This window comes from Castanea sativa, chromosome 12 (assembly GCF_040712315.1).
Source record: "Castanea sativa cultivar Marrone di Chiusa Pesio chromosome 12, ASM4071231v1".
In the NCBI taxonomy this organism is placed as follows: domain Eukaryota; kingdom Viridiplantae; phylum Streptophyta; class Magnoliopsida; order Fagales; family Fagaceae; genus Castanea; species Castanea sativa.
The window spans coordinates 14,201,896-14,215,610 of NC_134024.1; the positions used below are offsets into that span (position 1 = coordinate 14,201,896).

The window sequence follows — 13,715 nt, forward strand, 5'->3', positions numbered from 1 at the left end:
AAGATCTAGATCTCTCATTATCTTCAAAGATGCAGTTATTACTTTCCTACCAAACAAACCACAGTAGACAAACTGGTATCATATTCTAGATAGTTGACAAGTTGGAAACCAATTCTCCCAAGCAAAAAGAAGAGATAACTATCTTCGGCATTATCCAATGGACTCCAAACACATGAAAAACTTCACACCATAAAGCATAAGCCAACTTATAGTGAAGTAAGATATCGTCTACAGTTTGTCGATCACATTGACACATACAACACCAATTAACAAGGGACTGGCCTCTTTTTACAAGATTAAGTATCCCCCTTAATTAAAAGGTTTAAAATCTAGAATCTACTATAATGGGTGTAACTTGATTAGAGGTAATGCAAATTCAGTTTGGCAGATGCTCATCAATAAGTTTGCCCAACAGCAATACGTGAAATTAATGAAATAAGTTGGCTCAACAGCATTACGATAAATTAATGAGTCACTCGTACACAATATACAGAAGCCAATGAATATTGCCTTCCTGATTTTTTGCTTTTGTGTTTTTTGGGGGGGGGGGGGGCTGAAGAATGTAGAATTTTGTCTTTCTTTGATACTAAATACAACAGCAACTGAGCCCTTTCTTTGATACTTAATCTTTTGTTTAATGTTTTGAAGCGTTTCATGCCCTTCCCAACATCATTCCCAAATTTTACACCATTTCTTATCATTTTTCTACTTACTAAATTGGAAGGGCCATTAAAAACCCATCAGTAATTTAAAGAGATACAGTAGTAGAATAATTACTCAGGAGCATTTTAATACATAGACACACATGCTTAACCACATGGCTACAAAGACTTCACTAATATAAAACATACAATACAAAGGCAGGCAAAGAAAATCAAATAACATTATCTTGTCCATGGATTGTGAAAAGGATCAAAAGATATAGGTGACAGATCCATTTCAATAGATGTGACGATGTCAAAATGGCAAGCTGGCAGTAGACGAGTCTAATGTGGATGGACATATAGTGGATGGACGTAAATGACATGTGGTGTTCATCTGTCTCGCTTGGGTTCTAAGGATTCTTAAAATGAAATTAACTTGCGCCTTACGATAATTTTTACGGAATCCCAATATGAAAAGAATTCCAACTAGTAATGGATTCTGTAATATACGTCCATCAAAGAGGATCTTTCCTAGAAGGAAACGTCTTGGTGCGCAAGAAACGGAAGCCGACTCTACTATAAAAACCCATGAGCCCTCAACAATCCAGGTACGCATAATTCACACAACTCTGGCACTCTAGGGTTACGAAAAATTCTAACTTGACCTTTGGAGGGTTTTTGGCCGGCACCACACCAGTGCTCTCTGTTAGGTCTTTTCTTTTGTTGTGCAAGTGTTGTTTCAGTCTTGTGAGAAACATGTGGCTTATTGGTGATTTTTTTGGCAACATCAGTTGGCGCCGTCTATGGGAAAAGTAATCAGCTGTTGCTTTATCCTTGAGACAAAAAGTTGCATGGTACTCACTCGTTCAATGGCAACAACCAACAATCAGGGCGACGAACCGCACACTATAGCCTTGGAGAGACAAGTCCAAATGCTCGCGGCGGCAGTTGAACGCTTAACCAAGCAGAATCATGATTTGGAGGAGCAGTTGCGGCAAAGGAATGCACATCCCGGCACACAGGAGGAAGACCAAGAAGGGACAAGCGCTGAGAGGAGGAATCGGGAAGGACCTGAGGGTAGCAATGCTCCAAGCAGACCGGAGCGGCAGGACACCAACCGGCCATCTATCTCAGACACTCTCCCTCCTCACATAGCCGTTGAGACGTAGATGATGAGGGAACGAATGGATGTGATGATAAACGCCCTTAGAGGTCGAGTATCCAGCGACCTTGACGACCTGGTCCAGCGAACTCATTCGCCTTTTATAGCACCCGTCAGTTCATGCCCCCTTCCCCCAAAGATTTCGCATGCCATAGGTGGAGAGTTATGACGGGTCCAAGGACCCCTTAGACCACTTGGAATCTTTCAAGACCATAATGCACCTTCAAAGTATACCGGATGAAATCATGTGCAGGGCCTTCCCCACTACATTGAAAGGACTTGCGAGGATCTGGTATGGCAGACTGACGCCCAACTCCATTAGCACTTTCAAGGAACTAGGCACTCAATTCATGTCACACTTTATCGGGGGTCATCGATATAAGAAATCCACCGCGTGTCTGATGAGCATTAGGCAAAGGGAAGACGAGGCGGTAAGATTGTACATCGCTCACTTTAACAAAGAGGCTCTCTCGATCGACGAAGCAGATGACAAGTTACTCGTAGCAGTGTTCACAAATGGGTTGCGAAAGGGTAAATTCTTATTTTCCCTATATAAGAATGACTCGAAAACCATTTCGGATGTGCTTTACAGGGCGATTACGTATATGAACGCGAAAGACACACTGCTGGCCTGAGAAAAGAAGCCCAGAAAAAGGGAAAGACAGGAAGACGCACGATCGGATAGGTGGCAGAAGATGGCTAGAACTAGAGAACGACGGGAGGATTGATGCTCCAAACCACCCGCGGGAAGGTTCACGAGCTTCACCTCGCTTATTGCCCCCATTGATCAAGTATTGATGCAGATTAAGGATGAAGGAGCCTTGACGTTCCCCGGCAAGTTGAAGGGAGATCCTAACAAGAGGCCAAGGGACAAATACTGTCGTTTTCATCGAGATCATGGCCACGACACAGCGGATTGTTACGACTGAAAGCAACAAATAGAAACTCTTATTAGACAAGGAAGGCTACAGAGGTTCGTTAGTAAGGAAAGAATGGATTAGCCCTAGGAACAGGCCCTCCAATGGGAGAACGAACGTCCTAGATCACCGATAGGAGACATAAGGATGATTGTTGGGGGCACCGCTATTGCAGGGTCGTCTAAAAAAGCCCGTAAAAGATATTTACGAATGGTTCAAAGCGTCCAGTTGACGAGCTCCGCACCAAATTTTACGCGAGTTGATAACCCAAGCATTGGGTTTTCGGAAGAAGATGCCCAACGCCTTCATCATCCGTATGACGATGCACTTGTCGTCAGCATACAAGCAGGAGACTACAACATGCACCGAGTGTTGGTTGATAACGGAAGCTCGACTGATATCATTTACTACTCCGCTTTCCAGCAAATGGGAATCAGTAGGGAGCGATTGGTTCCAACAAATGCTCCACTCGTCGGCTTTGGAGGAACAAGGGTCTACCCCTTGGGCGTTGTGACACTGTCTGTAACGATGGGAGATTACCCCCATCAGATTACAAAGGATGTCATTTTTCTCGTGGTCGATTGCTCTTTAGCCTACAATGCTATCCTTGGAATACCCACTCTCAATGCATGGAAAGCTGTAACCTTGACCTACCATTTGATGATTAAGTTCCCTACCGAATATGGAGTTGGAGAGCTACGTGAAAATCAGATAGCCGTGCGAGAATGCTACGTGGCCATGATGGAGATGGACGACCACCTGCAGATGATGAACATCGAGGAACAACGGACGGTAGTAGAACTGGTGGAAAATTTAGAAGAAGTACCCCTCGATGACTCTAGGCTCGAACGGACCATGAGGATTGGTACTTTGGCCAGCCAGTCAGCACAGCAGGCACTCGTAACGTTCCTAAAAGAAAATAAGGACGTATTTTCCTGGAGTCACAAAGACATGCTGGGAATCGACCCATCAATCATAGTCCACAGGTTGAATGTGTCACCATCATTCTCTCCCATCCGACAGAAAAAGCGAGTGTTCACCCCTGAGCGAGACCAAGCCATAGCCCAGGAAGTACAGAAGTTACAGGAAGCAGATTTCATACGTGAAGTATACTATCCGGATTGGTTGGCAAACGTGGTAATGGTAAAGAAAGCAAATGAATAGTGGAGAATGTGTGTTGACTTCACAGATCTAAATAAGGCCTGCCCTAAGGACAGTTACCCGCTCCCACGTATTGACACCCTGGTAGACTCGATCGCAAGACAACCAGATTAAGTTAGATGAAGTGGACCAAGAGAAGACCTCATTTATTACATGTTAGGGGCTCTTCTGCTACAAAGTAATGCCCTTCGGACTCAAGAATGCAGGAGCCACATATCAAAGATTGATGAATAGGATGTTTGCGCACCAGATTGGGAGAAATGTGCAAGTTTACGTAGATGACATGTTGGTAAAAAACGTTCAAGAATTCGACCACTTGAGCGACCTCTAGGAGACTTTCAACACTCTCCGATCTTACAACATGAAACTGAATCCAAACAAATGCGTGTTCGGAGTAACCACAGGAAAATTCTTGGGGTTTATGGTGTCCTAAAGGGCGGTATTGAAGTTAACCCGGAGAAAGTGAAGGCGATCATGGAGTTGGCTCCCCCAAAAACGGTAAAGGAGGTACAAAGCTTGAATGGCAAGATAGCAGCCCTAAACAGGTTCGTATCAAGGTTAACGAACAAATGTCTCCCTTTCTTCCGCACGCTGAAGAGATCGTTTGAATGGACGAACGAATGCCAAAAGGCATTTGAAGATTTAAAGGCGTATCTTTCCTCTCCTTCATTACTCAGCCCATCCAAGCTGGGGGAAGAGTTGTTTCTATACCCAGCCGTCTCCCTAGCGGCCGTCAGTGCAGCTCTCATTAGAGAAGAAGATAAGGTGCAAAGGCCCGTGCACTTTATAAGTCGAGCGCTCAGAGGAGCAGAAGAGAGATACCCATAGATGGAAAAGTTAGCCTTTGCACTGGTAACCGCCACACAAAAAATCAAACCATACTTTCAAGCACACACCATAAATGTCATGACGGATAAGCCCCTACGCAAAGCGATGAGTAGCCCCAAAGCTGTGGGACGAATGGCATTATGGGCGATAGAGCTAAGTGAGTTCGATGTTTGGTACCAACCACGAATCGCTGTGAAGGGGCAGGTAATAGCGGACTTCATCGCTGAGTTCACCGTCACGGAGGACCAAGGGGCAAAAGAAGCTCCTATATGGAGCATCCACATAGACGGATCCTCCAACAAACATGCAGGTGGAGCCAGCATGGTACTCTGCACACTAGAAGGAGACAAGATCGAGTGTATGATCTGTCTGAAATTTTCCATAACTAATAACGAAGCAGAATACGAAGCCTTAATAACAGGAGTAGACCTCGCAATAGCTGCAGGAGCTAGCAGTATGATCGTATACTCTGATTCTCAAATTGTGACCAGTCAGGTTAACGGCAGTTATGAGTGCAAGAATGAAAGAATGAAGAGGTATCTCGAGGAAGTGAAGGGTCGAATGAGTAATGTCCAGATCAAGCTGGGTCAAATCCCAAGAGAAGAGAACCAACATGACTACCGACTTGCAAAAGTAGATTTCGCAGAACCTATGATCATCCCCGACCAAGTATTATCTTTCGTTCAACTCGCATCACTAATAGATGGCACTAGTGTGCAGGACGTACACGATGAACATTGTTCGATGACTCTAGTAGCCGCATATCTAACAGACGAAAAACTGCTAGACGACAAGGAGGCCGCAAGAAAGTTGAAGGTTAAAGCCTCCCACTTTGTCCTAATAAAAAACATTCTATACAAGAGACGCTTCTCTTGACCCTACCTGAGATGCCTCGCCTCTAAAGAATCAGACTATGTTATAAGGGAGGTCCATGAAGGAATTTATGGCAACCACTATGGGTCTAGATCTTTGGTGCATAAACTACTCCGGGCAGGATATTACTGGCCAATGATGCAGAAGGATGCCAACACATACATCAAAGCGTGCGACAAGTGCCAACGGTTTGGCAATTTTATAAGGCTACCAATGAGAAAACTCACCCCTATGACGACCCCATAGCTGTTCGCACAATGGGGGTTAGACATAATGGGCCTGTTCCCAATTACGGTAAGACAATTGAAGTTCTTAGTGGTTAGCATTGACTACTTCACTAAATGGGTGGAAGCAGAGGCTTTGGCCACTATCATAGAGAAGAATATCTGGAGCTTTGTATGAAGGAATATCATTTGTAGGCATGGCATACCAAGGGTACTTGTTTCGGATAACGAAAAGTAATTTGACAACAAAGCATTCAGGGATTTCTGTTCACAGCTAGGGATCAAGAACCATTACTCGTCACCCACCCACCCGCAGGCCAACGGATAGGTTGAAGTCACGAACCGATCCTTGCTCAAAATTATCAAGACTCGACTCAAGGGGGAAAAAGGCATATGGCCGAATGAATTACCAAGTGTCTTATGGGCATACAGGACAACGGCAAGGACACCAACAGGGGAAACACCGTTTCGATTAGCATATGGTAGCGAGGCAGTCATCCCAACAGAAGTAGGGCTTACAAGTTATCGGGTTGAGAACCATGACAAGAACAAGAATGACGAAGCCATAAGCTTACATCTCGATCTCGTGGACGAAGTTAAAGTGACGGCCGAGCAAAGATTAGCACGGTACCAGAACCTCATGGCGAAGCATTACAACTCTAAGGTCAAGCACAGGGACTTCCAGGTTAGAGATTTTGTCTTAAGGAGAGTAATCGGCACTGCAAGAGATGCCTCCCAAGGGAAGCTAGGACCTAACTGGGAAGGACCATACAGGATCACCTCATTTCATAGGAAGGGAACGTACCACCTAAAGACACTGGAAGAACAAAAATTAAGCCACCCATGGAACACAAAGTACCTGAAGAAGTATTACCAGTAGGCAATGAACAAGGACAGTAACAACATCACCCTCCTCATTTTCAGTTTATCTTTTTCAATAGACAGTTAACAACATCACCCTTGGTATTTCTTGACAACCTCAACCTTTGCCCGACGAATATTGTCTTCATTAGCTTTCATGGTCTCCCTCAGTAACTCCACCTCTTTTTCCAAGTTTTCACGAGCCTGCTTGGATAGTTTTAGCTTCTCTTCATGATGAAACTTCCAGAGCTTCAACTCGTCAAGTTCCTCCATCGTCACCTTTACCTTTGCACGGACGCACTCTAGCGTCTTCTCTTGGGCAAGGCAACGGTCCATCAATCCCTTAGCCATAAGGGCCCCTACACCAACACCAATGAGTAAGTATGAAGTACTAAGAAACATGACGAAGCATATAAGTGACGGGTACCAACTTGAGTAAGGCTGAACAGACAAGTCTCCCCCATTGCTTCCGTAGCATGATTGCCCAGGTCCTTGTAATCCTCCACTTTGATAATGGAGGTCACTTGAGTAAAGGTGTATTGTGGGATTAGCAGGGATCAGGATTAGCATTAGACCCTTGCCCTTGTCTATGCCCAACTTGGGGGCAACTTAAATATGCTGAGAGTTTGATTAGCAGGCAGCCTCGTCACCACCTTCTGCTTCTAACTATGATGATCGAACTTCTCGGACGGTTGCCTCTTAGTAGACGGAAGGTTTGAACTCGTTTTGGGGGCAGAATCGCCGCCCTGTTTCTTCTTGATAGCAGCTTGCTGCTTAATGATGGCCCTTCTCCTGGCATCCTCCATTTCTGCAAGAAGTAGACGGGTGAAAATGATGGTAAAATACAAAAGCACAAGCAAAGGACTTACGTTTTCGTATTCCTAAGTCGTATCAATGGGCAGCAATGGTGGGCTCTGGACTGTCACAGTACCAATGCAGGGTATCCAAAGTGACGAGTTTTATCCAAGTCCTCTCCGACAACCTGGTGGTCTGAAAGATTTTCTCCAGGAAACCAAACTGCTCAGTGGTAATTGGTGGACGGTTCCGAGTTGCAAAGAATGAACGATCAGAATAACTTCAAAGTTCAATACAAATATACTAAGCAGGACGAGCACATACCAGACGGTAGCATTATACCCCAGGTCTTATCTACTGGCATATATTCCTGGTCGTCAGGGCGACACATCCAATCGTCCCCTTGAAGGAAAAAGTATTGACCCTTCCAATTACGATTGGAATCCGGGGTCTCACACACTAACCTAAGCACTAGACTCCTCAACGTGAAGCTATACATACCCTTTGATTTGGTAATCTCAAACGGACGGTAACAATGAAAGAATTCCTCCACTGTTAACCATCGCACACCGTCAGACATCACGCGGTATAAGACTTCAACACCTAGAAAAACCCTCCAGGCATTTGGTGCAATCTGGGTGACGGCCGAACCCAGGTATTGGAGAAGACGCCAGTGTAAGGCACTCAAGGGAAATCGTAGGCCCGCTTTGAGCATCTACTCATATACACCAACATCTTCAAGACCCTTGTAATAGTATTTCTCATTCTTGAAGGGTAGACGGATGGGGATATTATCAGGTATCTGATATTTCTGCCTAAGGGTATTGAAGTGTGGTTGCTTGATGGATGAGATGAAGTCATTCACTGTCCACAAATGGAGCATGACGAATTCTTTGAACCCATCAGGACCTATGACGGACTGGATGGGAGGATCTATGTTGTCTAAATCATCGTTCGAGTCATACTCTAACCCGTTCTCACCCTGCCCCTCATCCTCCACATTGGAAGGAGTGCTGGCTAACGGTTCCCTCTCTTCACTGAAGGTACCTGGCTCTGCTTGACCTGACCGGTACACCTCCTTATAGCCCGCTCCCTCGTGGACAAAAGACTGACCACTTGACGCCTCACTAAACATCTGACAGCTACAAATAACGGGTAAAAGAAACCTAAGACTCTAGATCTATACTAATGACGGACTAACATACAAAATAAAGAAGAGAAATTAACAAGTAAAGAGGATACTCACAGCTTGACGGTGCGAAAAAAACGACGAAAGAACTGAAAGGACGGTAAAACAGCAACTTCTTGAGGCGACGAATCACACAAAGTGGACGGTTGCGCTTTGACCAGCCCAATTTTTTCCAAAACGTAAAAATGAAAGGGAAGGACAGTATATATAGAGGGAACGGCGGGGAAGACAAAGGGACACATCGATCCAAGCGAACAGTCAATCAAAGTTTGCCACGTGTCCCTGAGGCATTTATTGCTCTGAGCTAGCCTGTCATTCAAAACACACTTATCAAGGATAAAAATGAACCGTCATTCCATGGGTCAGTACGATAGGTGACGGATCCACGTAATGAGAGGACAACTGAAGAGGATCAAAAGATATAGGTGACAGATCCATTTCAATAGATGTGACGATGTCAAAATGGCAGGCTAGTAGTAGATGAGTCCAATGTGGACAGACATATAGTGGACCGACGTAAATGACATGTGGCATTCATCTGTCTTGCTTGGGCTCCAAGGATTCTTAAAATGAAATTAACTTGCGCCTTATGATAATTTTTAAGGAATCCCAATATGAAAAAATTCCAACTAGTAATGGATTTTGTAATATATGCCCATCAAAGAGGATCTTCCCTAGAAGGAAACATCTTGGTGCACAAGAAATGGAGACCGACTAACTATAAAAACCCATGAGCCCTCAACAATCAAGGTACGCATAATTCACTCAACTTTGGCACTCTAGGGTTGCGAAAAATTCTAACTTGACCTTCGGAGGGTTTTTGGCCGACACCACACCGGTGCTCTTTGTTAGGTCTTTTCTTTTTGTTGTGCATGTGTTGTTTCAGTCTTGTGAGAAACGTGTGGCTTATTGGTGATTTTTTTGGCATCATCAGATTGAATACTTGGACTGAACTTGGCTCAGAAGGAACATTAAATTTTAGATATTAGCTTCACTTGCTCTAGCCAAAATCAGTATCAAAATAAAAAAATTGTATATATTTTTTTCAATTCCTGAAAATGAAAACCAATTTATAAAAGAGCACTAAAGATTTTGACATAGTATGGATACTCTAAGAAAATCAGATTAAAAATCGCTAAAATTTTATAAAGAAAACATGTCATTATGGTATATCAAACTGCTTTGCATGCATATACTTGATTGTTGAGAACTTCAACATGTAGAAGAAAGCATGTCTGAAATGTGTGTGTATCTTTTTTTTGATAAGTAGTGTCTCAAACATGAACGTACAAGAGCCACTTTAAGAGCAACATTTGCAACATACCGTTCAAGTTGACAAATTGGAAAGAGTAATAATCTCCAGTTGATGGCTGTCAATAATTTTTGCAAATGCTTTATTTCTGCAAAGCACAAAAGCTGGTTGCCTGAAGACAGAAGAATCATAGCCATAATTAGGGGATCTTGTAATTTTCAATAGGACAAATTTGGTTAAATATATTTCTTAATGGGTAAGTTACACACACACCTAGCACTTACAAGCAGAAGATGTGCCAGTTGAGCTAAAGCTCATTGGCGACAAATCCTTGGCTGCAGTAGGGGTACAGCCCCCACTCTGTTGATGTCGTCTGCCTGGTTGGACTGCTGTTGGTGAGGTGTTGTTGGCCTAGACTTTGCCTGTGAGGGCACGACACTCATGTTTATGGGAACTTCTATCTTTTGTCATGATCTGTTTCCCAACTCCCCAGTGGAGTTGCCAATTTAAATGTAGTGGGCCTTTTGTGATTTTAGGCTGGACTGCCTCCTGTTGTACTGGGCCCAAGTATTTTGGATAAGAGAGTTGAGACCGGCCCAACTACAACTCACTTTGGTCTGGCTTGTGCACAAACTATGCCTCTGTTTGCTGAAACTTTTAGTCACATGCCCATGGCAGGCGAAATTACCACAGAAAAGTTATGGCAGATGGGTACAACAAAACAATGATAAACGAGATACGTTACTGTTAGGTAAACTAAGTAAACAATCTTTCATTACATCAAGAGAAAGAACACATTATAAGTGTAATAATAAAGGCAAGAGGAGAAACAATAGCAATAATTGGTAAAAGATCAAAGAAGAAGATGATTAGTTTGCCACATTCAGTTTTGTCATCGGACTAAAGCCAAGGAGGGAACCATTTCCTCAATGTGTGTCCTTGCCGACCACTACTGATTTGTCAACTGCCCAACCACCACCACTTACCTGTGTTGGCTATGCCATTCCCCATTACCAGATAAGGAAGGCTATTTTGTTTGTTTGCTCACTGTGGCATTCTAATTTGCCACAGTGTGGATGTTCTCTTTTCCTATCCCTCATGGCATGCACTTAGTGACTCCAGCTCATCCTCCCTCTTTGAGTAATATGTCATCTTAGCAGGACATTTCCCCCAAAAGATTATAAATAATTTAATGGCTAATTGTATTATGAATATATACTAAGTATGTACAAAATTACATTAAGTGATTAAGTTATTAAATATATAGTTGTTGGTGTTTAATTAAGTATAAAGGTAAGGATATGTATGCAAAGTTGTATTGTTCTTCGGGCTTCTTTAGAAATATAAGCTGTTAAGGGGTAGAAAGTATAAATACTAAAAGTTAAAAAGGTGAGTCAACCTTTTGTTTCCTTATCCACTCACATACTCCACTCAAGCCACTTTCCTTGACTTCTTTGGTTGAAGGTTCAACCCCTATTCTTCTTTCTCTATTCCCTTTTCCTTGTTCTTATCTCTTTCTACTTCCCTTGTTCACACCTCATCTCCTCTTTGACTTTCTCAAACAACTAGTAGACTCAAGAACACTCTCCCTCTCATACCCACGGGTCCAACACCAAAAGAAAGAAAAAAGTCTCAACTCTCCTCTCCCTTTCACACCTACGGGTCCAGCAGCAACAAGAAGTTCTCTCCATTCTTCCCAAGCTCTTGTTCCTAATTTAAAGCTAGAGTGACTCTAGCTCTATCACTCCAAGAACCATGCTTAGGGTAAGGGAAAAATCTAATTCTTTTACTCTATTGTTCATTTTAAACTTGAGTGATGGTTATATGATTTTGTATATGGGTGTGTTGGATTTTAGAGTGTGTTGATTGACTGAATATGAAGAGAGTCATTGTTATGCTTGCATGTGCTCCTAGATGATAAACTAAGATAAAATCTGTTATGGGTAAGTGTTAAAATGAGTAAAATAACTAGATAAACTTTATAGAAGTGCTATTTGAGGTGCTGAATGTGTAGTTGATTCAGTAATTGAAGCTTGTTGAGAGATAGTTCATGAACTTGTTAAGAATTGCACTCATTGGTTAACCTGTTTGGTTATTATAAGTCCTATATTTTTCTAGGACAGCTATGGGTAAAAGGTTTGTTGGAGATTATTATATAATATGTCTAGTATGTGTATATTAAATTTCATAGGCAAATACCATTGTTTGATAATTTTTTGTGAATTTATAAGAAAATGTTGCAAAGCTGTCACTGTGACAGATTCTGTGTTTACACATGGTAAATTATGTATTAAATTGTATACAGTGAATTTGGATGCTAGGGATATTTCCTTTGAAACCTAAGACACATATGGTTGTAATGGAAGTGGTCTCACATAATTCGGATCAATATAAAAATAATGGTTTAATTTCTAAGTTGCATAAAATTCTATCAGGACAGATTTGAGTATGCTTTATTGTATGATTTTTAGTAAATTATGGTTTTATACTTTGACTCCGAAATTGATATGGTCTTTACTAGACATCCAAAGGAGTTGGTCTGTAAAATTTCATGAAGTTTGGATGTAAATTGGTAGCCCATTCGTATTTTACAAATGAGGCATATGCTGCTGAAATGAGCAGTAAACAGTAAATGATAACTCTGACTTTGAGGATTTAATTCTAAAGTTAGGGTAAATGTTTTAAGTTATAATTTAATATGCTTATCTTTTGGTATGTCTAGATCATAGATGAATTTTTGTATGACTTATTTCAAGGTTTAGTACTCAAATGTGGGGTTCTAAACCATTCGATTGTTATTTATACGAAGCTGTCTTGTTCAATGGGTTGTATGTTGCCATGTGAGTGTATATGGTTATATGACCATGCTTAAATGATTTTATGTATATACATGTTTTATTGCCCTAATCTCAAAGCACCTCTTGAAATGAAGTTAGTTCTTCCAAAGATATGATATAAATATGAGAATGATAGTTTTCTTTAGTTTGGTACATCATTTGTTGATATGTGTATTGTATGTTTGTGGGAACCTCGTTGAGGTGGGATTAGGATTTCGTTGATTTTAAGATATAGGTTTTGAGATGAATGTGTAAGTTTATGATAAGGAGTAATTGATAGCAATAAGTTTTGATATTTGATTTAGGTGTTACCAGTACCCAAGTCTAAGTTCCTTCGACTGTAGGCTCTCGGTTCATCTGCTTTCAAGTAAGGGATAAGTTATATGAGCATTTGGTAAGTCATGAGGTTATTTTAAAATATATTATGCATTAAATGGTTTTTGATTAGAGATATGACATATAATCATGTTTCAGACAAAGACATGTTCGTGGGTTCTCGAAACTTTATGTATATGATTTAAGCATATTGATGTTGTTACTAATTCCACGAACATGATGTTTAAGGAAAACAATGGAATTTCAGAATGTTGTATAAGTATGAAATGTTTTCGGGTTATGTCCTCTGATGATCTGAACTCTGCCAGCTTTGTTGTACCCGCCCTTGTTGGTTACGGCCAACTTGTGGAAGATGTCAACCTACCCCAATGATTGAAAGATATGTATTATGATGTGATCCCGAGAATACCTGACATTGTGGGGAATGCTGGATGCCTAGCACAGTGGTGTTAGAAGCCTCTCAAATAAGTACAAACTTATCAAATATGGACTAACCAATATGTTATGAACATCTATATTATTTTATTGATCATGAGAGAATGAATTGTTTAAATGCATTATAAAAAGTTAAAAGCTATCATGAAAGGAAGTTTATGATGAAAAGAAAAGCTGTTCTTTAAAGATAAAAGTTTCCGA

General features: G+C 41.7%; 2 protein-coding genes and 1 long non-coding RNA gene across 3 annotated transcripts; all 3 read left to right on the forward strand.

The window, feature by feature from the left end:
• Window positions 1-2,870: 2,870 nt before the first annotated feature.
• Window positions 2,871-3,887, forward strand: LOC142620219 (uncharacterized). Its single transcript, XM_075793621.1, has one exon. The coding sequence runs from the start codon at window positions 2,871-2,873 to the stop codon at window positions 3,885-3,887; it is 1,017 nt and encodes a 338-aa protein (XP_075649736.1).
• Window positions 3,888-4,790: 903 nt separating this feature from the next.
• On the forward strand, window positions 4,791-6,689 carry LOC142620220 (uncharacterized). The gene is made up of 2 exons (XM_075793622.1): window positions 4,791-5,521; window positions 6,242-6,689. Exons 1-2 carry the CDS (start codon window positions 4,791-4,793, stop codon window positions 6,687-6,689), a joined length of 1,179 nt encoding a protein of 392 aa, XP_075649737.1.
• A 4,819-nt stretch (window positions 6,690-11,508) lies between these two features.
• Window positions 11,509-13,359, forward strand: LOC142620972 (uncharacterized). Its single transcript, XR_012841669.1, has 2 exons — window positions 11,509-11,670; window positions 13,049-13,359. It is a non-coding gene; the product is annotated as an uncharacterized LOC142620972 (long non-coding RNA).
• Window positions 13,360-13,715: the final 356 nt, after the last annotated feature.

Bases quoted from the DNA above. Each gene is read 5' to 3' on its own strand.
- LOC142620219 (XM_075793621.1), top strand. From the start codon at position 2,871: ATGATTGTTGGGGGCACCGCTATTGCAGGGTCGTCTAAAAAAGCCCGT.
- LOC142620220 (XM_075793622.1), top strand. From the start codon at position 4,791: ATGACGGATAAGCCCCTACGCAAAGCGATGAGTAGCCCCAAAGCTGTG. The intron at 5,522-6,241 runs GTTGAAGGTTAA...ATGGGCATACAG, and splicing joins GACAAGGAGGCCGCAAGAAA to GACAACGGCAAGGACACCAA.